A 26735-nucleotide genomic window follows, 5' to 3' on the forward strand; every position below is an offset into this window, starting at 1 on the left:
ATACATAGCTCATCTTGTGTAACTTTACTCTTAGTCTGAGGGGGTTAAGAAACCATGTCTAAGATGAAAATAAAAATGAAATAAAAGTTACAATTACATTTTTTTATGTGACACCTCCCAAGCGCGCCTCCTGTCTGTACAGTATAAAGGCAAGGGAGCTATGGCGCCACCCGGTTGGGCATCGTTGTCAGGCGGGATAAGGTAGGGAAAAGGGGATAGGGTAAATACATAGAATAGGGTATTGGCAGGGGTTGGAATAAGAACATAAATTATATAATTATGTCCAGTTTTTCCGGTTTTATTTTTATTTACTTTTGTTTGGGTACCTAAATTTGGGTACCGGCAACGAAAAAACTAAGGACGAGTTGTTGCAAAGAATTTGAACAATTCGTCAAATTTCAAAGTTATTTTTCAAGTTCTGTGAATGTTCTAATAATTTATGTTGATGAATTATTCAAATTCTGTAAAACAACCCGTCTTAAGCTTAAGAAGAAATCAAAAGACGAAGCATCTTACCTTCAATCCTCCGATGGTGATAATATGCTGATCCTTGCCAAAAACCAATACGAAACTAACTTGAATCAAAAACAAAACTTTCCATAAAGGCACGCTTTAGTGACACGCTCTCTGCATAGAGACAAAGGTTTGCAAACTCTGCATGACAAAGGTTTATTTCGGAAATTTTCAATAATTTTCCATAGTCTCTGTTCTGACCTGACCTAACCTAACCTAATCAAACCGTGCCACCTTTTTCGAAAGCTGTCTAGAAGATAATGATGGAAAGGCCGAAGTCTTTACTAAAAGCTTTTAAATATATTTTGGACCGAGACTCATATAGAACGATTCAAGAGAAAATTAAATACCGTGCAACATTCTACCAATTGAAAATGTTATCTTCGCAACCTCCGGTGAAATTTTCAAAGCTTCCTAACTCTACGGCGGTAAAATGGCCCTTGAACGCGATTTTTCCCAATATCGGCCCCAACCTAATACTTCAATAGGGAATACTTACCATCACAAAATTAATAAATTCAGCAATCAATCTACGCTGCAGTGCCTAGCCTCAAACATTAAATAAAAAGGCAGCGTATTTCTGACAAAAACCTATTTTTTCACAAATTTGTATGCTACTCATTTATTTGGCTGACCATAACAATCAACGAGTGATGGTAGAAACATTACCATTTTCAAATATTCAGTTCATAATTAATCATACCGGAATTTTAAAACAACACACAGCCTACCTTTGGTTCTACCCTGAGCAATATACTCCATTTCTACACTCATACCAAATGAAAAGATTCCAAAATGTAAGTGTACCACCACCTACCACCACCGACCCATCAGCTTCGTGATAAATACTGTTTTTTTAAAGCGTTCTCTCCGGATTGCTCATTCACATTGACCAAATTTTACGATTGACAAATTTTAAACTGACAATATATTTTGACCACTTCAACTTCCGCGCGTTATTTTAACGAAATTTTGAAAAGTATTTCTCATGAACTTAAGTCGGTATCTATAACTAATTTCCAATTATTTTTATAAGCAATAATTGTTCGTATATAAAAATAATTGTTATCTTTTGTGCTATGCATAAATAAAATCTTGTCTTTAAAAACATTAATTTATCAAAAAAATAATAATTAATTTCCAATTATTATGTTATTCAGATATTCAGACAGTGAAAACATTGGATCGGTTAAACAAAAAAATTATCAGAATAAGAAATATTCCTACATAAATAAATTTATTTCCGTGTTCTATGGCTAATAGTAAGGCCTTTGAATAAATCAATAACCCAGGATTTTTAAGTTTTATGGGTTGCAACGTCAATGGAGATAATTTTTTGGTTTCCAAATCTTCAATTTCTAAGTTATCTAAAAAGTTTCATGTTTTTTAAAGCACGATTGAAATATTTGATGACTTGCAGAAGGTGCATAATGATTAGAAAAGGAACACGTTTGATGTGTGGTGTATGTGACAACATTCGGGGTAAATTGGCCCACTGATAAAATTTTATTATATGTGCATAAATGACACTAAATAATTAGCACACAATAATAGCCCATTCTTATGACAAAATATAAGAACGCACGTATCCTAATATTTTTCAGTTTGGTTATTATTTCTGAAGATAACGGTGTACAAGTAGCCAAGAGTCCTTATTTAAATTATTGTCATAAATTTGCTTTTCGTAATGGGTAATATGCCTGATGAAGTAATTCAGAAGTTTATGGAAGAGTTGGATTTACATGTAGGAAAATTTGCACTGAAGCAGTTGAAATCCTTTGGAGATGATATTAATCAGGTATGTATCGTATCAATAGTGTAAATCGTTTGATCTGTTTTTTAAATCAAATCAGTTACATCAATTACCCTAGAACAACTAGTGGCAATATCAACAACGAGAGCGGTAAGTGTAGCATATTGAGCTTGACATTCCTTTCAATGGCGGAATATTGCATTTATTTAGTACTTGTAAATATGGATAAAATGTCCCAAAAATTAGGTTATGTGTGCAGTTTACGGGTGTAATAATTAGTAATTAAGTTAGTTTGTGAAATATAAAATGAGTTCATGGAATCCCAGCAAATATAATGTTCTCGATTACGTAAAATACTATGATATACGATGAAAAATATTTTTTTAAAGTTTAATTCAGTATACCGTGCTAGTTCCTTGTAGCATTCACAGTAGAATGTTGATATGTTGTTGTTTTTTAAATTTCACCCTTTAAATATATATTTTTCTTAATTTTACATACGAAAATTTGTGTAATATAGTAAATTTATACTTATTTACGTACTACGTATATTTTTTTATCTTTGTGCAAAAAAAAAGCAGTAAGGTCGGCTATCTAAGTTATTTTTTTTTGATTTATTATAAATTACTAAAGTGAAATATAATTAATATTATGTTTCACATAAAATCCATTAAAATGTATGAAATAAAACCTAGGCTCACAACTCATGCCGCTAGGAGGCGATAGTGCATGGAATAGCATGTTGCCATCAGAATGAATGGTAAATGTCAGAAGTTGAAGGTATTATTAATATTATAGGGTATTTGGTTATATCCCCATTATTTAATAGTGTTGGTAATCAGGGACTTCTTTTCATATTTTTTAAGCTATGTTTTGATAATATTTTTGTAATATACTTCTTTCACTCAGTGTGTAAAAACATATTTAGTTAATTAATTTAGAAAAAATTGTCCTAATATTAATCTTGTCATTTGTCACGAAATAGAACAAAAATTTTAGAAGGATTTATGCGATGTTTGTCGCGAAATTAAAATCGAAAATTGTCGCTAATTTTCATATTGAAATTTGTCACGAAATTAATACGGAAAAAAATTCAAGGAATAAAAATTTTAAGAAATGTCACCAATCTTTTGTTACGACTCTAAGATGACGCCTTCCCCACTTTCAGATAGAGTTGTCCACCGACCTGGTGGAGAGCCACGCCTCCGTGTGGCTCCGCAGCGTCACGGTCGCCCAGGAGCTGAAGAGGCGTGGAATAGGTCTGAACGACAAGCTGGTCATCTGCGCTCACCCGCACAATGACGTGAGCATCCCCATACTGGCGGGACTGTACATCGGATGCGCTACTTTTCCACTTTCAGATAGAGTTGTCCACCGACCTGGTGGAGAGCCACGCCTCCGTGTGGCTCCGCAGCGTCAGGGTCGCCCAGGAGCTGAAGAGGCGTGGAATAGGTCTGAACGACAAGCTGGTCATCTGCGCTCACACGCACAATGACGTGAGCATCCCCATACTGGCGGGACTGTACATCGGATGCGCTACCTTTCCACTTTCAGATAGAGTTGTCCACCGACCTGGTGGAGAGCCACGCCTCCGTGTGGCTCCGCAGCGTCAGGGTCGCCCAGGAGCTGAAGAGGCGTGGAATAGGTCTGAACGACAAGCTGGTCATCTGCGCTCACACGCACAATGACGTGAGCATCCCCATACTGGCGGGACTGTACATCGGATGCGCTACCTTTCCACTTTCAGATAGAGTTGTCCACTGACCTGGTGGAGAGCCACGCCTCCGTGTGGCTCCGCAGCGTCAGGGTCGCCCAGGAGCTGAAGAGGCGTGGAATAGGTCTGAACGACAAGCTGGTCATCTGCGCTCACACGCACAATGACGTGAGCATCCCCATACTGGCGGGACTGTACATCGGATGCGCTACCTTTCCACTTTCAGATAGAGTTGTCCACCGACCTGGTGGAGAGCCACGCCTCCGTGTGGCTCCGCAGCGTCAGGGTCGCCCAGGAGCTGAAGAGGCGTGGAATAGGTCTGAACGACAAGCTGGTCATCTGCGCTCACACGCACAATGACGTGAGCATCCCCATACTGGCGGGACTGTACATCGGATGCGCTACCTTTCCACTTTCAGATAGAGTTGTCCACCGACCTGGTGGAGAGCCACGCCTCCGTGTGGCTCCGCAGCGTCAGGGTCGCCCAGGAGCTGAAGAGGCGTGGAATAGGTCTGAACGACAAGCTGGTCATCTGCGCTCACACGCACAATGACGTGAGCATCCCCATACTGGCGGGACTGTACATCGGATGCGCTACCTTTCCACTTTCAGATAGAGTTGTCCACCGACCTGGTGGAGAGCCACGCCTCCGTGTGGCTCCGCAGCGTCAGGGTCGCCCAGGAGCTGAAGAGGCGTGGAATAGGTCTGAACGACAAGCTGGTCATCTGCGCTCACACGCACAATGACGTGAGCATCCCCATACTGGCGGGACTGTACATCGGATGCGCTACCTTTCCACTTTCGATGACCATGACCAAAAGTAAGTCACATATAGAAAGAAATCATTATTGAATATCTTCATTTACTTAAGCGGTGTTTATTAACCAGCTTTTTTAACTTGGGCGGTGTTTCAAAATGTATTTTATTTCTTTGAGGAAGCTCAATAATTGAAATACACTATGGATGGAGAAGAAATTGATTCATGGAGTTCAGGTGATGATGGTGTTTTGCAAGAAATCTAAACTCAGATCATGTGACAACATAACGAACAAAAGCGGCAATATTTATTTGAAAATTTCTGGAAGAACATGAACTGGGAGCAGCAAAGATCATTTATAACTTCTCATGTTAAAGTACCAAAGAAAATTACAAAAAATCCAGAAATCATCCAAAAGAACTGATAGTCGAACTTACGTTTTCACGATTGATAATGTACGTCACCAAGTCTGTAAAAAAATGTTCTTGGCCACTCTTGCCATTAAAGATTCGTTTATAAGATATTGGCTGACAAAAACAGACTGTGCAATGCCTCCAGATTTGTCTACTTCAAGCAGTAACCGCAGAAATCCAGAGAAAATTGAAGACCACAAATATGTTGAAAAGTTTTTAGCAGGTCTTCCAAAGATGCCATCGCATTACTGTCGTGCTAAAACATCACGAGAATACTTAGAACCAATTTTCTCGAACATGACACAGCTCTACCACACATATCAAGAGAATTGTGAGTTAGAGGGTAGAGAATGCCTTGGTCGTAAATTATTTGACAAATTATTTTTGAAACTCAATCTGAGCCTATTCTACCCGAAGAAAGATCAATGTAACGATTGTTGCAGTCATAAAACTGGAAACATTACGGATGAAGAATACGCACAACATGTTTTGAAGAAAGATCGAGCCAGGAGAGAGAAAGATACTGACAAAGATATTGCACAGTCCGGAGCTTGTCATGTATTCACACAGGATGTTGAATCGGTAATATTGGCTCCGTATCTTCAAGCTAATGCAATTTATTATAAAACTAAATTATGCATCCATAATTTTACATTATACAATTTAGCAACTAAAAAAGTAATGTGTTATTGGTTCGATGAGTCAAATAGCACACTTGAAGCCTTTGTTTTTGCTTCATGCTTAGTAGACTATCTAGAGAAAGTTATGAGCCAGAAATTATTGCCTGTGATTTTATATTCCGATGGCTGTTGTGCTCAAAATCGCTATGTTACCTTAAGCAATGCTTTATTACGTTTAGCGATTGAAAAAAATATTGTAATTAGTCAAAAGTACCTGGTAAAAGGCCATACTCACATGGAATGTGATTCCGTACACAGTGCAATAGAGTGTAAATTAAAAAGTAAAGAAATTTACCTTCCACAACAATACATGGCTATTACTAAAACCGCTAGGAGTGATCCTATGCCTTACGAAGCTCGTTATTTGGACTATACCTTTTTTACCGACTTTTCGAAAGAATTAATTTATAAATCTATACGACCTGGTAAAAAAGCAGGTGACCCAGCCGTCACAGATGTACGTATGCTAGAATACAGACCAAATGGCACAATTTGGTATAAAAATGGTTTTGATGACGAGCTTCAGCCGTTACCACATCGTCCCACGCCAATTAACAGCATTAAAAAAATAAATCACCTGCAGAAATTGTATGCAGCTAGAATACCAATTACAAATCGGAAGTATAAAGATTTGCAACACCTAAAAAGTGTATTACCATCTAGTTGCCACTCTTTTTATGATGACCTTCCGCACAGCAATCGCTAAAGACTGGAGATTTCGAGTATATTTTTTTTATTTTTATAATTTTATTACTATTATATCTTGTTTAGTTGGAGTTTATTAAAGACTATGTTTTAAATATTTTCCTGTTAAAATAAAAAATAGTAATAATAATTACACTTAGGTACGCTGTAAACGTTCGTGTGTCACCAAATAACTTGCAATTGAGCAATTGATCTCAACAATGTTATTCTTAAGATTTAGGTTATAAATACCTATTTATAACGATTGTTAATTATTTTTGAAATATTTCTTGATAAAAACTTTTCTTTGTAAATCATCTTTTAATACCTTATTCCCTAACATTTCCGCAAGCAACACCGCCTAAATCTAATAAAATATCAGTCAACACAGCTCAAGTCATAAAATAAAAGTTAAAATAAAGTAAATTGTCAAAGTAAGTATAAATAATTATTTCTTAACCTCTAACTAGGGTATTTATTAAGTAATAACAGAAAAAATCCACCGATTTTTTAAAATAAACAGTTTTTTTCGTCTCCTGTAAAGTTGGTAAAAATGACTTATGCGGTGTTGTTAGCTAAGTGACGCAATGCACTAAAGACAGAAAGAAAAACTAAATAAAAAATAGCACCGATTACGACAGCAGTTTTTATGAATAATTTTAAGTTTGCCCTTATTCTGAGCTAAACCTATTTAAAGCCTTTCTGAATGATAATCTTTGTCCAATTCGTTATTCGTTTATTTTATCAATGTTTCTGGGTTTCACTTTTTAAATGTGTTCTAGGCCATCTTTTCTAATAACGGAGAGGGGGCGGGCGATTTTATACATTTAATAGGGACATTTCATAAGTATACGGAATATTTGTGTCGCGTTCAGACATAGAAGGGATAAAATGTTGATCGAAGGGCCACCGATTATTTTGTTATTTATTGCTAACAGAAAAAATATATGGCTCTAATTATATCAATAATAAAAATAGTGTTGAAGGCAAAAGCAGTGATTTAAATATACCTACAAATAATTCAAAGATTAAGTTTGCAGACTTCGAGCAAGACAGAGCAGACAGCAAGAATTCGAGAGGTTGGGAGAAATTTGCCATTTTTTTAAGTGGGTCGCCTAAGCGATGGAACGTCAGACACCTCTATCCTACTTATAGCACACGTTCATGACTTTATTTACATGCATTCGTCCTAATATATGTTGAGGTTGTGAGAGAAAAGAAAGCAGTAGTGTCTTTCATGTACCAGCAATCGAAATCCAATAAATCCACTGGCGACACTTCAGAGTGGCTCTCTTTAGTAGACGAATGTTATAGGGTATCCCGCTTATACATACACTCTTCAATTATTCTTAATTCGAATCCTTTATGCATTCGATCGTACCACGTGACTATTATACGCACGCAATCCGTCGTCTTTAAATAATGTTCCTGAACTCGTGACATCTTGGCAATTGCGTTGTTTCATATCGCTGTCTCACCTTCGAGATGAATAAATTTAGGTGAATTTTTCAGACAAAATTTTTAATTAAAGGTATTATTATTTTTTTAACACTATGACGGGTAGTAGATTTCAGTGAGAGCGCTTCTGCGTATATTATGATGGAAAGATTTACTGACTGTGACTGAGATCACTATCAGTTGAAGACTTGCACTTTAATATAATTTATAAAGATAATATTGCGTTGCTCTTTAGACGGTTTTTTATCAAGAAATTTTTTAACCAGCAATTTTGAGGCTTAATGTGTCATGACAATTCAAGTTCAAAATACAGTTGTTATTTGTTACAAAAAAAGTCATTATCATGGTAATCACAATGTTTAATTTCGTATGTGATAAAGACGTGATTTACGAACCTAAATAACGTTTCTTTGTCTATAAGCATTACACGAAGATTTGTTTAACAAATGCTTGTCCCCCAAATGCAATGCTTAATTTAGGCCCCTTCGCAGTATTAGATTTTGGCGCAGCATAAACAAGACTTCAAATACCATTTTGACAAGAAGACCCATTGTCCACCATCGACTCAGTGGAATCAGAAAAATGAACAAAACATTTCTATTTTTTTTTCGAAGGAAGCAAATACTTTGTGGTGAGACATTATATGCATTAGACCCTATTAGACCCTGAACACCCAATCGTATTTATAATTTTGTAAACGCCCACCGCCAATAGCTTCACTAGGTAAAATATTATTCTGTTCATCGGTCGGTGATGCAAAATGATGATGATTCTCATCCTTTAAAATATTACCCTTTTTATAAATTAAATCATTTAAACATATATTATACAGGGTGTTAGGGGGTAAAGTGTTTACTTCGGGGGTTCATTCTATAAGATAGTACAAGTAATAAAGATAAATATTTTTTTTCAAAATTCCAATGTTTTAAGGTAGTTTTTAGGTTAAAAAAATGAATTGTTTGTACGGGAAAATAACGGAAAAATTAAAATTGGAGTTATTTCTCTTTTTCACTTCTTTCATCTGTAGAATCACCTCCCGAAGTTAGTACACGTTAACCTCCGGACATCCTGTATTAAAGTGTAACTTATTTTATTATACATATTCATTATATAAAAGTGTATAAATATACTTTTATAAAATTAATATAAATATACACGGTGTCCGGAAACTCGGTGAATCTACTTCACATTTGGAGTCGTTATTTTAGTATAATTGTTGTTGATTTGAGCTTTCGTTTTCGAGTAAATCGAGTCAGAAGTTGTGTTATTTACCTGTGTCAGCAATCTTGTAGGTGTAGTTGAAAGCAGAGTAATTAAGTTGCTAATAACGCAACTACTAATGAGGATTTCGTTGTTTCTAGCCGAAGTCAAAAACATGTTAGTAAATGGAAAGCCTTCCATTGTCTTTTGTGATCCTGAAATCCGCCAAACATTCAGCGAAGCCCTCGCAGAACTTAACTATGTAGCGGAAGTGGTTGTATTCGGAGATGAACCACTGGAGGGACCATTTGTTCCATTTGCAGACTTCCTGCAACCCACTGGAACAGAAGATACATTTGAGTAAGATAATAGTTTTGTTACGCAATTGAGAATATATATAATGTCGTTCAAAAACCTTGTTAAAGTGGTAAGTTATTACTTTTTAGGGTGACCGAAATCGATCCCAGTAAAACAATCGCCTTCATCAGCTGTTCAAGTGGAACTACGGGAATGCCTAAAGGAGTTTGCCATACCCACAAGACTTTGGGCCTAGCATTGTTTTTGCTGTAAGTTTAATAAACTTTAATTTATTGCATATTCAGGCTGGGAATTGCACGAGCTTCGGATCTTAAAGTCTTTCCATTTTACTCCTATGTTCTTCTATGCAGTCAGTTTGCCTCTGTGTGGACAACGACATGACTTTGATAGTCGGTATCTTCAGTAAATGGGACCTTCAAAACCTAATAATACTCGTATTTCATTCCCAATTAGTTTTTAATAGATTGAAAAAAGGTATTTGCACTGTTTTTTTTATTCTCTAAAAAAGTTAAGTAAAACATCATGATAATGAAGGCCGCCTTACTAGATATTGGCGTTTTCTATGTCATAATGACGTTGTAGCCAGTTGAAACCGCTCGGAAATGTGCGGTTTGGGATCTTTTTTGAAATCGATGAATAAAAATATTAAAATTGTAATAATTAATATAATCAGAAAAATAATCCTTAAATTTTTAACGGTATTCGTGGTTTCTGAAAATACCCATTCTGTAATATAGATTTTCAAGCGTAGATCTAAAATCTAAAATCTAAAATTCTAGTTAGTAGTTAGTGGCATCCGCTTTCATCGAATGGGAAATCTTTATATATATATATTTATATTTTTAAGGAGTGAATTTCAGTTTTCCTTAAACCTATTTATTTATTTATCAGGTCAAGTCACTGCAATCCTAGAAAAGAAAAACCAACAACCTTGAGTTTTTCTACAGTTTACTGGGTATCCGGTTTGTACAATGTGTTGTTGTCTGCATTCACTGGAGCCAAAAGGATCAACTGCAAAATATCTTACACGGTTGACCTCCTTGAAAGGGCCTTGAACAAATACAAGGTACGGATTATTTATAAACAAAAACATTCCAGAACATGTATCCTATCTTTCTGATTATCTGTATATATCTCGTACTTATAGGTGCTTAAACAATTGCGTGATTTCAAACGATACAACATTTTGATAATTCAGCCTGACTACTCAATTTCTGTCAAAAATATGATTCGGTGAAGTCACTGGCACTTCAGTGATTGATATATTTGTTGTTTTATTTTAGCCCCAAATGATAATGATAAGTCCCGTTGCGATGTGTCAGTTGGTGAAACATCCCAAGTTCCTGGAACTGGACTGGTCCTCCATAAAGTTGTTCATTGTTTCCGCTAGCCCAGTTTCTCCCGACGTAGTTGCCCAAATACAGGTAATTGTGAACTATAACATTTCATGTGAAGCAGTTATTTTGTGATGTGACATTGTGATTTTAAATAAAATAATAGCTTCAGTGGAGGAGGTAGTAGAATTAGGTAGAGCATTGAGCAGAGAGAGCTATTTGTCAATAGGGAACAACCTAAGTATCGGACTATATTTAGGTTGATATGATTGTTGATGACTTTGCTATTAATGTTTTTGGCTTTCCATAATTCGAGTGCCTTTAAGTTATCCAGGTAATTTAACAGTCAGTTTGGATTTTATTGATTTATTTTAAATTGTAACATTTCAGTTAATTATTCTCATTTCAAATGACCAAGATGCTAGGAAGGCAGTTTAAAAGATGATACAACATTGCAACAATCAATATACAATGAGTTTTAAATTGTAACATTTCATTTAATTCTTCTCATTTCAAATGACCAAGATGCTAGGAAGGCAGTTTAAAAGATGATACAATATTGCAACAATCAATTAAAATGAGTTTTTCATAGACGGAAGAACAAACTGTCTCTTTCTACAGAAATTTAACTAACTAACTAACCATCACGCCGTTTCCCCGCAGGGGTAGGCAGAGAGGACGGACCGCCAAACAACTCGGTCTTGGCACACACTCCTTGCCTCATTCACATTCATGCAGCGTCTCATACATACTCTTCCATTATTGTGACTCTTGACATGGCTCGAATCAAGTATCTGATTCACTTGGTCGTGCCATGTCTTCCTCGGGCGTCCCCGACTTCTGCTACCATATAATAATAATAATAATAAAGGAAATTACTATCTTACATTTCACAAAAATAAGGTTTTATTATCTTTATTTTTATAATGCTTTATTTTTATATAAATAATGTTTCAGCATATTTAATAATATCAATGTTTTATTATTTTTTTGCAAGAAAGTTGGGATAATTATATTATCCTCACTGGATCTCCCGTGCTGAGGATTTATTTTATTTGTTGGGTAGATTTACACAAGATTTCAGAATGAGTTTGTACGAGGTACTCAAATACTGAAATGAGGTGTTGGGGTGTCCCACCTCACATGAGATGAGGTAGATCTGTCGTATCCTACATGCCTTCTTTCTATCAAATATTCTTGCCTCTTGAATGTTTCTCTTGTATAAATGGACATATTAGTTCAATCTCTAGAACTTTAATATTAGGTGGTAAAACTCTGTTTGTTGTACCCAAATATGCTCCAAAGAAATATGATTAAAACCAAAAAAATACCTACCTGCTTAATTAAAATTATTGCCTAATTAGAATACAATTGATATTATGCTTTCATTCCTTGTCAGTCTTATAACATTCTGTTAATTGATAACAATAATGACATTTTACTTTCAGAAACAAATACCAAATGGAATGATGTTGAATGTCTACGGCATGACAGAGATAGGAGGAGCGAGTATTAATTTAGAAGGAATACCAAATTCCGTTGGAAAGATTTTCCCTTGGATTCATTGGAAGGTAAAACTCTCCATTATTTTTGCATGCTTTCTTGAAACTAGGACTGTATACTAAATTATTAATATTAGTAAATGTAATACCACTTGAAGGGATCTCTGATCTATGGATAATATGGAGAACAACTAAGAGCCTACCTACCACGTGCTGCAGTATTAAACTACATCAAAGGGTTGCACTACTGTAGTAAAGGATATTGTAATTTAATATATTATTATATTTTAAAAACAAACTGTATTCGAATCACTGCTCTAAAGTAAAAGCGTACGGGCATCAAGTGCGATTATCTAAAGCCGTGGGGCACAACCATGTAACTACCTACATTTCTCATTTTAACAATTTTTACAAATTTTAACAGGTCGCAAATGACATTTCTTCGGTCATAAGTCATAAGTAATAAATGTTATGCGGCTTTTTAAAAAACAGATCTCCTGTAGACATTGTCTATTATGGTCTACGCTATATCTCTAAAACATGGAGCTAAAAAGCACTGGACGGAGGTAAGTTTTTAGATTCTCACGGCCAAAAGCATTTTTGTTGTTTGTTTTTGGGGTGTTATGCCGTGTTGCGCTAACTCCTTCTTTAGCCGACGTTTCGGACACTGCAACGCTGTCCGAAACGTCGGCTAAAGAAGGAGTTAGCGCAACACGGCATAACACCCTAAAAACAAACAACAAAAACACTGGACGGAGCATGTGATGAAAGGCTTTAAATCACAGTGAAAAAAAAAAAAAACAGATAAACCATAGCTGCAAGAAAATATGCAAATTATTTATGAAAACGGACATGCTAACGACATCTGGCGGAGAAAGAATTGATCCAGCTTGCTTGCAGTAGACACCTGTAATAGTTGAAATTAAATCAAGGTTCCGGGACGAAAGCAGAGAGGTCGTAAAATCGTCTAGGACGACTGGTACTTCCCCTTTCCTAGGCCTAAAAATAAATATTGAATTTTGTCAACCAATAGATCTGAACAAAGAGCTATAAAATTTTGAGTAACCAATCAGTGAACGGAGAGGCGTACACCAAATACAGACAAAGGAATGAACTGTGGATCGGGCAATAAAAAAGATAATTAACGACATTTCGATTCTCACAGAAATTAGAGGTGAACGCACTTTAGGGTCAACATCGACTTTCAAGGTGACAAACTCCTGGGAATGTTTACAATAACTGAGACATTTATGGGGTATCGAACCATTGAAATCGGGTGCTTGGAAGTTTTACAAGTTGTAAAGCGCACACACAAAAATGCAATGAAAAAAATTATAAACGTGATAGTATAAAAAAAGGACGGGAAAAGCGAAGGAAAGTTACTGGCGGAATTTCAACTGTAGTGCAATTATTTATGATAGAAGGAGGGTGTCATGTTCGATAAAAATCGTACTAAAGAGAGGAGTGAGTGTTGGAAACAATGGAAATTAATCGTTATCAATTTAAGATGAAACGGACATATTGGTAAATCAATTTTGAATGAAAAATCTCGCAAAAAAAATACACATTTTAGAAAAGTGCGGCGATCGAATGGAAGGATAATACAGAGATTTTGGACTGCTACGAAGGTCCTAGGGACGTGAAAATCGAGTATCAGAAGAAGACAGTAAAACTAAACATATAGCGATAGATTAGATTCAGGAAAAGTAGACATTTTACATAATTATTAGGTTAGATATATATTAGAGTTACCCAATATTACAGAGGGATCGAAACAAGATAAAAGGTTGGCGGTCTCATGTATATTTTGAAGGATAAACAATCAAAATCCGAACATGATTTTTATTTACGTTAAGGTAATAAACGATTAGAAAAGCGATTAACTTTAACGTTGGGCTTATGAAGTATTTAGATTAGGAAAAAGAGATTAAAATTAATAGGTTTGAAATTAAACTAAATTTACGAGTCTAGTACCAAAATTTTAAACGTAAACAGATGTCAATGCATATGTTTTATGTGAATCCTGGTATGAGAAAGATAGAAAATTGGGCGGAGATTGAATAAAACAATAAAAATGACAGATATCCCAGAGTCTAATTAGGTATATCTCCCATAGAAGTGTGGAAAATTATATATTAATTAATAATAGATGAAGTATGAAATTTTCCTGGAGACCACACACATCGGGAAAAGTGGAGAAAAGATAAAAGGAAGGGTAAAGAACGGAGATAAAGAATAATCCAAGTGGAGAAAAGTGATACAATTCAAATTTATCCGTCAAATAAATAAATACGACTTGGAAAATAACTAGTTATAGAGTTATGAGAAATAACAAAAGAATAAAGAAGAAAACTGTGCAGGAAAACGTCGCGAATAATATAAAATTCAAAGTAAAAGGGAAAATTCGAATCTGCGACTTAAAGAAGAGAAAGTGCGGGTGGAAATGGAAAAGCTCATATAAGTGACAATGAAATTAAGTAGAATTTAAGCAAATCGAAATTCTAAACTGCATAGTAGGGATTTCAACATGGATTTAGGCATTTTTCGCACGAGATGCATAAAATTGAGATGTATATATATATTATTGAGGACGGACCTATCGCAAATTGAGAAAAAAAAGGAACACAAAATCATGAGAATTTAACTACATTTTGTATGAACACAGGACAAAGGAAGCTTGGGCGATTAACACAGACTTACCCGATTCGGACCCTATCGATTTAGATTTGTGAGATGGAAACTGACCACCGCCTTGAGCCGGAAAGCAGAACATCTTATGGAAGCACAATCGATATTGATGGAAGGGGTGTTCGGATTTACGAGTTGATAGGAGATAGAATTAAGCATCAAGAGAAATTCAGATACGTCTTTTGGAACCTGAGAGGGGTATAAAAGATGGAACACATCAGTCAGGAGACAGTCGCGCCGAGGATTCGAAAAGTTGTTACGTGGCAGTACTACGTCTTTGGTAGGATTAACAGTGAAAAATCTTTAAGTGTTAAATTTTAAATAAGCCCTGGACTTAGGAAAATTTTGTGAAAAATACAAGTGCTAGAGTCAGTGAAATTTAATAAGTCAGTTAAATTAAATCAAACAGTGAAAATAAATACAGTTTAAACTCAGTGCTTTAAAAGTAAAGTGTGAAGTGCTTAAAAGTGTTAAAAGTGGATAGTGCAAAAAGTGTTAAAAGTGAATTTTTAAAATTTAAAAATAATTATTTCATTCAAAGTGAAAACATTAGAATTTAGTGGAGAGTTTTATCGTTAATCTAGAGTGAACGGGTTCGCGGATTGATATTTAAAAATAGATTATAATTTTGCATCAATCAAACACAAAAACAAAAAAAAAAGGGATTCAATAATAATAAACGCTCAAACCTTTGTTCTAAAAGTAACAATTCGAAAAAAAAAATAATTGTAGATACTTTAAAATATTGGTGAAAACAGTGAAATTTAGAAGAAAGTTTTAAACAGATATTTAATTTATTCAGAATCGAAATATTTAAAAGTTTGCGCAATTCGGGATGAATTTTCTTATAAATTTATATAAATAAAAAAAAAATAAAAAAATTAAAAAGAGTGAAAACAACAAAAATAGTTCGACCTAAATAATTTATAATTTTCCGGCGCATCTATATCACGAATTTTAAATATCAGCTAATTTATATGAATCGAGCAAGAATAAAATATTAAATAGGAATAAATAGTCGAAAAGATTAATTTTGAAATTATTTGAAAAATACAGTTAATTAGGTAGGATTTCTTTGACAAGATTTGTTGTGTGGCACCCAACTGGAAAAATCTTGGTGGGGGGTAAGTTTTCCTTTTATAAATAATTTTCAGGACCTAGGAGTGAGGAGATACAGCTGATTATGGTATATAAATTAAATTATTAAAAAAACAACAAAACAAAGCATTACACATTAATATATGTATATTATGTATTTATTTATATAAAATAAAGTAATATATTGTATATAAAGAATAAATATATATGTAATGTATTTATATATATGTATTTTATTTATTAATCAAAACATCGGAATGGTAACGATTTAAAATACCTACTCATGGACATATCTATATTATTGAAAAAGAAAATATGTATTTATTAATATTCAAGACCATGTAGAATCATATATTTTATATTTATTTATTAATATATGTACTCTTATTTAACATATTTTGACAATCGAGATATGTGTACTTATATATGTATATTTATTCTTCAATTAAACCTAGTAAGTTAACTAAATTCGGAAAATGAAAAATAGTTTAACTTCAATAAAGGAATAAAAAATATTTAAATTAACTACGCACAATAAACGGTAACAAAACTGAATCACAAAGAGAGCGCGAGATATTTTTTAAAATAAACAATCTCACATCCGGGTTAGTGGGTCAAATGAGATGTTTACATTGTTCAATTTGTTGATAAAACAAAGGATCACTGGAGAATTGGGTCAACCGCATAGTTTGAAAACGACCTTGGCCATAATTAGTTAGTCACAAAGGATTTTATTAATTACCCGAAACAGCTGGAAGATGCGTGTTCTCAAATACTTATCAATCACAAACGACAATTGAAAAATCACGGGTTAGCCAGATTTATATCAAAAAATTACATGAAACATTTAAATATCATTAATTAGTTAGTCGCATAGATTTTTATTAATTACCTGAAACAGCTGGAAGATGCGTGCTCTCAAATACCTATCATTCACAATCGACAATTGAAAAATCACGGGTTAGTAGGATTATATTGAATAATTATACGAAACATTTGAATATTATTGATTGGGTGCTCATACAGAACCCCATCAGTTGCCTGAGACATTTGAGAGTCGAGTACTCTCTAACGTGGCAATCAACTACTTGAAACAATTGGAAAATCACGGGATAGGATGAACAAAAATTAATGTTGAACCCTGGAGGAAAAATTTAAAACAAATACAGTTCATCAAACAGGAGGCAGTGGTCGCTCCTATAACAAGACCATCAACCAAATCAAATAGAGATGGCGATTCTCTTAAATAAAAACGTCAAAACCAAACAAAAAGCCTGGAGTTCGATAGCTCTCCAAAACAAACTATCAAATAATGTCTTATTCTACTAGTATTTATTAGTATAACCTTATTCTTACGTATATATTCGGTTACCAATCCTAGAGTTTCGCAGAACTCTTCGTGCGAGATCCGAGCTCGGAATGCGAGGTAGATAGCCTCGTATTGCGAGTTATAAACCTTTCCCAAACTGTATGTATACATATATTTATTCGTATGTACTGTTTACTGGAGAATGCGGACCTGCATACAGCTTGCATTTTAGGTCTTATAGACCACTCTCGCATTTTCTTTTAAACGTGGAATGAGGATTCACGACCCGTAAGTCCACACCAACCGTGAGTATATGATTGTATATAGGACGAAACCGGTTCGCCCTAAGTAAATTGTAGTCCAAGGAGGGGTCGGAATTTGGGGGTATCGGGACTCGAGGGGAAACTTGAAGGCAGTACATGATGACGTGGAAGGCTCTTTGGGACGCGATAACTTAGGTATCAATCAAAGAGCCGTGTCAAAGGATTGTGCGAATTTCTTGTTGACTCAAGATCATCTCGTTTACTTGCAGGAGGATTTGGAGCCAAATTATGCCAGCAAATGGGCTATTCCGAGTTCGTCAAATATGCAATTAGCTAATTACATTAACCTACTAAATCAATCTTTACATGTACCTTATAGCAGCAGAATCATAAAGGAGTGGCGCCACACAGACACAAGAGTTTACCAAAATCAAATTTACTAACAATTAACCATTTGAGTTATATCAAATTACCTGTCCAAATAAACATGTATAATATCTTTTATCAGCGTTTAACTACGATTTTGTTAGGGTGCAGGGAATCAGAATAATTACATTAGGAAAGTTAGCTCATTCAGGGAATTCATTTAAGTCTAGGTTTGCAATGGAAAGACCAATTAAATTGTGAAACTCAACACCTCGATCAAAACCAAGGGGGTTACCACAAAAATGAAGGTAATTAAAATCCTATATCATAAATCAAAAAATTACACAACGTTTGATGGAATTTAATTACAATATAAATACGGAAATATTTGCGTTCAAGTTCGTAAATAACGTATTAATTAGTTGAGTACATATGTCTATGAAGATATATAGTACAAGAGAGCTTTAAGTAGCTTTCTGTAGATATCAAAGAAAAGGGTCCAATTTTCATGGAGGCTTATGTGTTGTAGGGGAGGAATTTTCCATCCCTGCGAACACATATGCAAAGCCTTAGAGAAAAAATTAAATATCGGTCATAGCCAAGAGAGAAGAAAATTTTATATTGTTTTAAACAAATAAAAATAAAAGAAAATGGTGAAAAGGCAAAAATATTACAAGCATTGAAGCTAAATTTTTTTACTACTTAAACGTCAAACAGTGAATATGTCAAAATTTTAGCTCCTATAAAAACCCAGAAAACTATGTGTAAAGCGTGATATTAGCGAAATCCGACTTCTAATATCAAATTCGAACATACAATATCAGTTTCATGGATAATTTTGCCTAAAACAGTGCCTAAAAGTGATAAAAAACTAAAATAAACACCACTTCTGGTAATCGCCGTGACACTTCGATATCGTAAAAAAACTAGGTGTTAAATGTGATATCTGTGAAATCCCACGTAAAAATCAAATTTAAATAACAACTATCGTCTAAATACAGTGCGCAAAAGTTTTAAATAACTTAACACAGTTAGATTAGTGCAAATCGCCGTTACGCTGTGTCTTTTTGTCAGATTAAATTGTCAAATCATTGATACCAACAACACCAACGGAAACGAAAGTTACTGTGAAAAAACAATTAAACTTAAACCAAACTTAAATAAAACTATATTAAAAAATAATAAAAAAATAATAATGAAATTATTATCATTTATAACTTTGAAATAATAAAAACTTTAAAAAATAAAAATAAAAACACTCCAGTGACATCTATTAACACAAACTCAAAGCTAACAACAATAATCATACTTACGCCATCTGTCAATTAATCCTAGTGCCATTCAATAATAATTATTGAGAAACATATTTCTATGGGAGGTGCAGACCGGCAAAGACTATTTTTATTTTAAATTTGAATATTTCACACCAACAAAATGCCTAACGTCGATTCTCCAATGAATGAAGCCAACCCATTTGGGACATCTAGTCTAACGCCAAGATCGCCTAATCAAAGTAAAAGAAGGAATCGTGCCGTACGCACAACATCTGAGGTTGCGTCTGATCCTGAAGATTACACTACAAGCCCGAAAAAATCAGGGGAAATTAGTGATGATTCATTACAATTGGATCCTATATTTACTAACAACAGAAATGCAATGACAACAGTAAGAAAATATCTTAATACAATAAAAACAACGATTATTGAATGTAAAGGAAAGATATCTGTAATACAAAAAGAAACTATTTATGTTGTTATGGAAAACTTATTTGATTTGGTCGGCCATATGAACACGGAAATGTCTGAAATGAGGGGAGAGTTAAAAAATTTACGACCACTGGCCAAGCATATTTGTGAGATCAAAGAATTAATTATTAAAGAAAATAAAGCTGTCACAACTAAAATTGACAAAAACATTGAAGATATTAAAATAAATGCGGAAATAAAATCGTATGCGGAAATAACAAGAAATGACAAAAATAATGTGGAACCACCAAACTGCAAAAAACATGAACCAATAGTCATTGTTAAGCCGAAAGATAAACAACAAAAAAATACAGTTACAAAGGATGAAATAAAACAAAATATAGATCCAGTTAATTTCGGTGTCACCGGAATAAGAAATTTTAAACAAGGAGCAGTAATCGTAGAATGCAAAAATACAGCTGCAACAAAGAAGATGGAGGAGCAAATAATCTCAAAGATGGGAGGAAAATATGTCGTGAATACACCTAAACCTAAGAATCCTAAACTAAAAATCATCGGTTTAACAGATAAATTTACTCCGGAAGAAATTGTATCGAAAATTAAAATGCAAAATGATTACCTCGAAACAATTGAATCAAAAATTGAAATAAAATTTATAAAAGAAGTCAAAACGAAACGAGGTGACGTTAACTACATCATTTTCGCGGAAGTTGACGGAAAAACATACCATAGAATGTTACAAGAAGGCAGAGTAAATATTGGATGGGACAGATGTCGAGTATTCGACAACATTTCACTTTTAAAGTGTTACAAGTGCAATGGCTACATGCACAAATCACAAGATTGCAGAAATAAAAAAGCATGCACTCGTTGTTCCGGAATACATGACGACGACAATGAAAACTGTCAAAACGACATCCAATGCATTAACTGCAAGAAAATGAATGATCGACTAAAATTACAACTGCCAACTGACCATTTTGCTTGGAGTGATGAATGTTCTGTGCACATGAGAAAAATTGAAGCGGAAAAAAAGAAAATCGATTTTTTATGTCACTAAAGACCTGCTCTATGGTAAACAGTAACATAAAATTATCTTCGGACAACCAATCAGATAACGAAGAGAGTTTTTACATCCATAACATACAAAGTTCGCCTGCTCACCATGAAGAGTTATCCGCCAGAGCCGGAAAAACCATCAATATAATGCATCAAAATGTACAATGCATTCGAAATAAAATCTTAGAATTAGAAAATATTTTGTGTGAAAAAAATATCGACGTTTTTTGTGCTAGCGAACACTGGTTACAAAAGGGTGAAGCGACATCTATCAATTTTAAGGGCTATAAATTAGGTTCTATTTTTTGTCGAGAGAGCCATATTCATGGAGGTGTCTGCATCTACCTAAACGAAAACATTGCTTTTACAGAACTAGAAAGCGTTAAACAAATAACGAAAGAATTTGTATTTGAATGTGTTGGTATTGAAATCCCAAAGCTTAAAATGATAATTTGTACAGTTTACTATAATGACTCTGATATAAATATTTTTTTTGAACAACTTGAACTATTATTAAACAAAATTTGCAAAAACAACAAAAAACAAATAATACTCTGCGGTGACTTAAATATTGATACAAGCTACAAGAACAAAAACGCAGATTCACTCAAAAACACACTAAAATCTCACAACATACGCTTGATTATTGATAAACCTACTCGTATACAAGGAAATAAAAAAAGTATAATTGATCATATAGGTACAAATATATCAAAAAGCTCTTACACATGGGAAGTCATAGAATTAGCTGTATCAGATCATATGGCACAGTTAATGCACGTAAAAACCGAATATAATATAAACCAAACGTGGTATACAAAAAAACAATTATTTAACACAGAAAACACAAACATTTTTAACAATTACTTATCGTGTATATGTTGGGAACCACTGAAATCCTTTGAATCCATTAATGACAGCTACGAATACTTCATTAATGAAATAAATAGTGGTATGAAGCTTTGTTTCCCCTTTAAACAGTATAAATATCCCCAAAAACGCAAAATAAATTGGGTAACGACTGGTATTAAGATATCTATTAAACAAAAAAGACATCTGTACATGAAACAAAAAAACACAAATGACCTCACAATCATAAACAATTACAAACAATACAAAAAAATTCTCAGTAAAGTAAAACAGGTAGCTAAACGGAATTACAATAGTAAACGAATTCAAAACGCGCAAAATAAAACCAAAACATCGTGGAACATAATAAAAGAGAACTCAGATAATTCTAATTCTAAAAGTAAACCAAAAATCTGTCTTAAAATAAATGATAACCTGGTATCAGAACCAAAAAACATTGCAAATGAATTTAACATTTTCTTTACACCACCGCCACCACCACAAAACACATCTCTACATCCACAATCTGCCAAAACAGTCAAAAACAAACAGTCGCGATCATTCTTTATAACGCCTGTAAACAGGGAGGAAATTATTAAAATCATCGTAAAACTGAAAAATAAAAGCAGTGTCGGCACTGACAAAATCCCTATAAAAATTATAAAAGCATGTGCAGAAGCGTTAAGTTACCCGTTGGAAATATTAATTAACAAATCTTTTGAATCAGGAACCTTCCCAGAACAATTAAAACAATCTATTATTGTACCTTTGTATAAGAAGGGTCCTAAACAGGAAATCTCAAACTACAGACCGATATCCTTATTACCAAACTTTTCAAAAATATTTGAAAGAGCCATGTACAATCGCATTTATACCTTTCTCGAAAACTTTGAGATAATATGTCCACAACAATTTGGATTCCGTAAAGGCCGTTCAACAACACAGGCAGTTTTCAATTTTTTGAACAAAATTCTAGAAAATATTAATATTAGTAAAAAAACTGTAGGTATCTTTCTCGACCTCTCAAAAGCATTCGACAATGTTGATCATGAGCTTCTTCTAACTAAACTTGAACATGTGGGTATTAGAGGTCTAGCATTAAAATGGTTTGAATCGTACTTAAAAAATCGTCAGCAGAAAGTTCAAATTTCAAATATCAATGAAAAAATGGTCCAGTACATGGTAGAATCTAAATGGAGAACAATAAACAAGGGTGTGCCACAAGGAAGCATTCTTGGGCCTCTCCTCTTCCTTATCTATATAAACGAACTTCCAATAATTGCTGGCACAGAATGTTCAATGTTTGCTGATGACACCGCTTTGTTGTTTGAATGTAATGGAGACGTTGACGAATTTAACAAACAAGTTAACGAGACTTGCCAATTAATTGCAAACTGGCTGTTATCGCAACACCTATCACTCAACACAAACAAAACCCAAATTTTAAAATTTTGTCCAGTGCAAGCTACACCGATAAATATAAATGTAAACATTAATAATAATATTATCGAACCTTCCCAAACCTGTTCACTACTGGGAATGGAATTAGATATAAACATAAACTGGAAAGAACATGTCTCAAAAATTGTAGCAAAAATCAGTAGTTTTTCTTATGTTCTGGGTACCTTAAGAAAAATATTAAACACCGAATCAGTAATAGCCGCATACTATGGTTATGTATACTCAATAATAAAATACGGTATTATTTTTTGGGGAAACTCGGTAAACGCTAAAGATGTTTTCATCATACAAAAGAGATGCATAAGAAAAATTACAAACTCTGATCGTTTAGACTCATGTAGACCTATGTTTAAAAATCTGAAAATACTGACAGTCACAGACATATATATATTGGAGTTATGCATGTTAGTGCGATCATCTACAGACAAGTTCCCACTAAAAAACTCAACACATAAATACGCTACAAGGCTCACAGAAAACTTACTAATACCAAAAGCAAACAAAACAATATTCCAAAAAGGACCATACTACATGGCCATTAAAGTATATAACAACCTTCCACATAACATTAAACAAATACAAGATACACACAAATTCAAAACGTTACTAAACACTTTCCTTGATAATAAATGTCACTACACGTTGAGTGAATACCTCACGTAAATGAAACACCTATTTTTATTGGTATATATATTTGTATTTTTTTATTTTTTCGTTGGTATATTGTTATTTTATGTGTATAAACATTGTAATTAAATAAATGTGGTTAGCTGGAAGAAATGGGGTCTACCCATAAGCTATACCTTTTGTAATTTTAATTTTACAATAAATAATTTTTGATTTGATTTGATTTGATTAAATCTAGGGTGACGGGAAATCACCTTGCAGTCATCTTGTATGAGATGATTTCCATGCAAAGTGGTGCTTAATGAACTTTTATAATTTTATTTTTGTTTTTTCAAAGCAATTATAACGAATATTATTTTTTGGGGTATTTCATGAGACAAGGATTGGGATAAGTCATCAAAAAGTAGGTTTGAGCATTTTTCACACATCTTCCCCCTCATTCCGCGGCTTCAAATTGTTCTCGAATGGCTCCGAACAGGACTTTTTGGGTTCATGCCCCAAAAACACACTTTTGACCATTGACCTTTTTAGGTCCATGCTTTTGACACACTGTGCGCCTGTGTATCCATAATAATATGCAAACCATTGTCTTAACAGTAAATTAATAATATAAGATGATTTATGTATATCGTAGTTCAGAGTAAAGTGCACTTGGAATAAAATCTAAGGACCAGCTGTTTCACAGAACTTGGACAATTCAACAAATTTCAAAGTAAATATTCAAGCTCTGTGAAACAACTGGCCTAATTTAATTTAACTATGTAGGTACTTACTATTGCTTACGGAAAGTGATCGACAATTCCTTGCAATGATTGTAGTTGTTGTAAGTAGGAACTAGAACAAGTTCTGCAGATATTGTACCTATTATTCGTGTTTTTAACTTATTGTTTTTAGGTCGTCGATCCTGAGACAGAACTCGCTGTTGGACCAGAACAAGTTGGGGAACTTCGACTGAAATCTCTTTGTTTATTCCATGTAAGTGATAGTCCTGCGTGTGTTGAGATTTAATATAAGTATATAATTGATAATAGTCTCTAGTCTCTAACTTGTTTGGTATTTAATTTGATTTTAGAGTTATCTGGAGAATCCGATTGCAACAGCAGAAGCCTACGACGAAGATGCTTGGTACAGAACAGGAGACCTGGTGTACTTTAATGAAAATAAACACATCTTCATTGTGGATAGGCTCAAAGAAGTTATGAAATTCAGGAATTTCCAGGTTTGTTTTACATCATTCAACTTGATTTTGAATTTGCACTGAGACCCAATTTTAGAATTTAAAATTTGAGAATGGTCAGACCTTTCGATCGCACAGATCACACAGATTTTAGCGTTCATCTCATATTTTAAGGTTTTATAAAAAAAAATGTTTAATTTATAAAATTCACTACATTTGGGTAGCTATCGCTCGAGTGCATACACGCCACTTGAAATGTGGCTAATCTGAGTTCAATTGAGATCGTTCATGCTTTTTTTATGAGTTTATTTCAGATCACTCCCGCGGAGTTGGAGTTTGAGATAATGAAGGTGCCGGGAGTGATGCAGGTAGCCGTGGTGGGCCGGCGCCACCCCGAGGACGGGGAACACCCCACGGCCTTCGTGCAGAGGGAGGAGGGATCCACGGTCACCGCTCAGCTGATCAAAGATGCTGTCAAAAGTAAGACCAACCTCTTTGTAATTTGGATACTAACATTGTCAGAAACGGGAGACCTTAAATATTCGCATTTGCGATTTCCGAATTTTTACCAGAAATTGGTTTTCTCTGGATTTTATAATTAGAAAGGAATGTTACATGCCAAATATGTTTTTTGTCTACGGCTTTAACACATCCAAGCACCAGTAAAGTTGAAAGGATTTCAAAATAGCAGTCATTTTTCGGATGAAAAAATTTGGAAAAATCTCTAATTAAAGTCACTCCATATTACATTTAAACACCACATTTGGTAGAAAATTACTCCATTTTCCGGTCAGTATCAACGACTCGCTCCTCGCTATGCATTCCACTCTACAATAATGTCTTTAGAACTGTAAATTATTATCTATAGAAAATTAAAATGTCAGACTGCCCAATAACAATAAATAGAAATAACAGGCACATTATCTCGTTTTTTCAGACGCCCTTTCAGACACTAAATCGCTCAGGGGAGGAGTAGTATTCTTGGAAAGTTTACCGACCACTCCTTCGGGGAAGGTGGACAGAAAAAATCTCAAGAAAATGGCCCTTGAACTAATAGGAGAATAATTGATTGGCTCACATTGTATAACTTTACTGCGGGAGTGACACACACATAGTGAATATTCTTTAGCCAAGGCGTAATTCCTGAAAATGCCATTTTACATTTTGAAGGATATAATCTTACTTTTACTAATGCCATATATTGAAAAACTTCCAAATCTCACATTTGCTCTGCAATTATTGTATTTTATTATTGTTATCTAAGTATGTATTTTAGTAAAATAGATATTATTATTAAGTACTAGATATCTAAGATGAAAATAAATAGTATTCTCCTCAGCAAGTAAAATATGTATTTGTGTTTAAGCACTGTAAGAAGTTATCCATATGAAACTTTTTTTTTAATTTTTCTGTCGGTAAGATGAATTTCATTTTTAAAAATGGTTCATTCGAAACAAGGATGCGAAAGGTATAAAAAAGAATGTTTCAAAAATATATTTTTTATTATTCATCATTTGTCGATACATACAAATTTATATGTGCTGGTCAATGAAAAAATAGTGTAATACATTCCCAATAAATCTAAAGAGATGGAGGATGATCTAATTGTGTCTTACATTCTTAGTAACGAGTTTTTGTGACCTATATAAAAAAAATAACTTACAATAAGAACATACAATTTTAATTAATCTAGTAAAAATAATCACATAAAGAATATTATCATCCCAATTACACAAAATCCCTTAAAACGTGATCATTCACTTTCACAACGAGTAAGTGGGTTTAATTTACACTATTAATTTATTA

General features: G+C 34.0%; 1 protein-coding gene across 1 annotated transcript; it reads left to right on the forward strand.

Annotated features, from left to right (window-relative positions):
* The first annotated feature begins 2209 nt into the window (after positions 1-2209).
* On the forward strand, positions 2210-26289 carry LOC149416829 (luciferin 4-monooxygenase-like). Its single transcript, XM_089641327.1, has 17 exons — positions 2210-2311; positions 3435-3569; positions 3628-3762; positions 3821-3955; positions 4014-4148; positions 4207-4341; positions 4400-4534; positions 4593-4800; positions 9334-9532; positions 9619-9738; positions 10382-10556; positions 10774-10914; positions 12273-12395; positions 24647-24727; positions 24825-24971; positions 25244-25409; positions 25867-26289. Exons 1-17 carry the CDS (start codon positions 2210-2212, stop codon positions 25992-25994), a joined length of 2400 nt encoding a protein of 799 aa, XP_089497453.1. The 3' UTR covers positions 25995-26289.
* Positions 26290-26735: the final 446 nt, after the last annotated feature.

The sequence above is a fragment of the Hesperophylax consimilis genome, chromosome 16, assembly GCF_061612785.1.
Source record: "Hesperophylax consimilis isolate HC1 chromosome 16, BYU_Hcon_1.0, whole genome shotgun sequence".
NCBI lineage: Eukaryota > Metazoa > Arthropoda > Insecta > Trichoptera > Limnephilidae > Hesperophylax > Hesperophylax consimilis.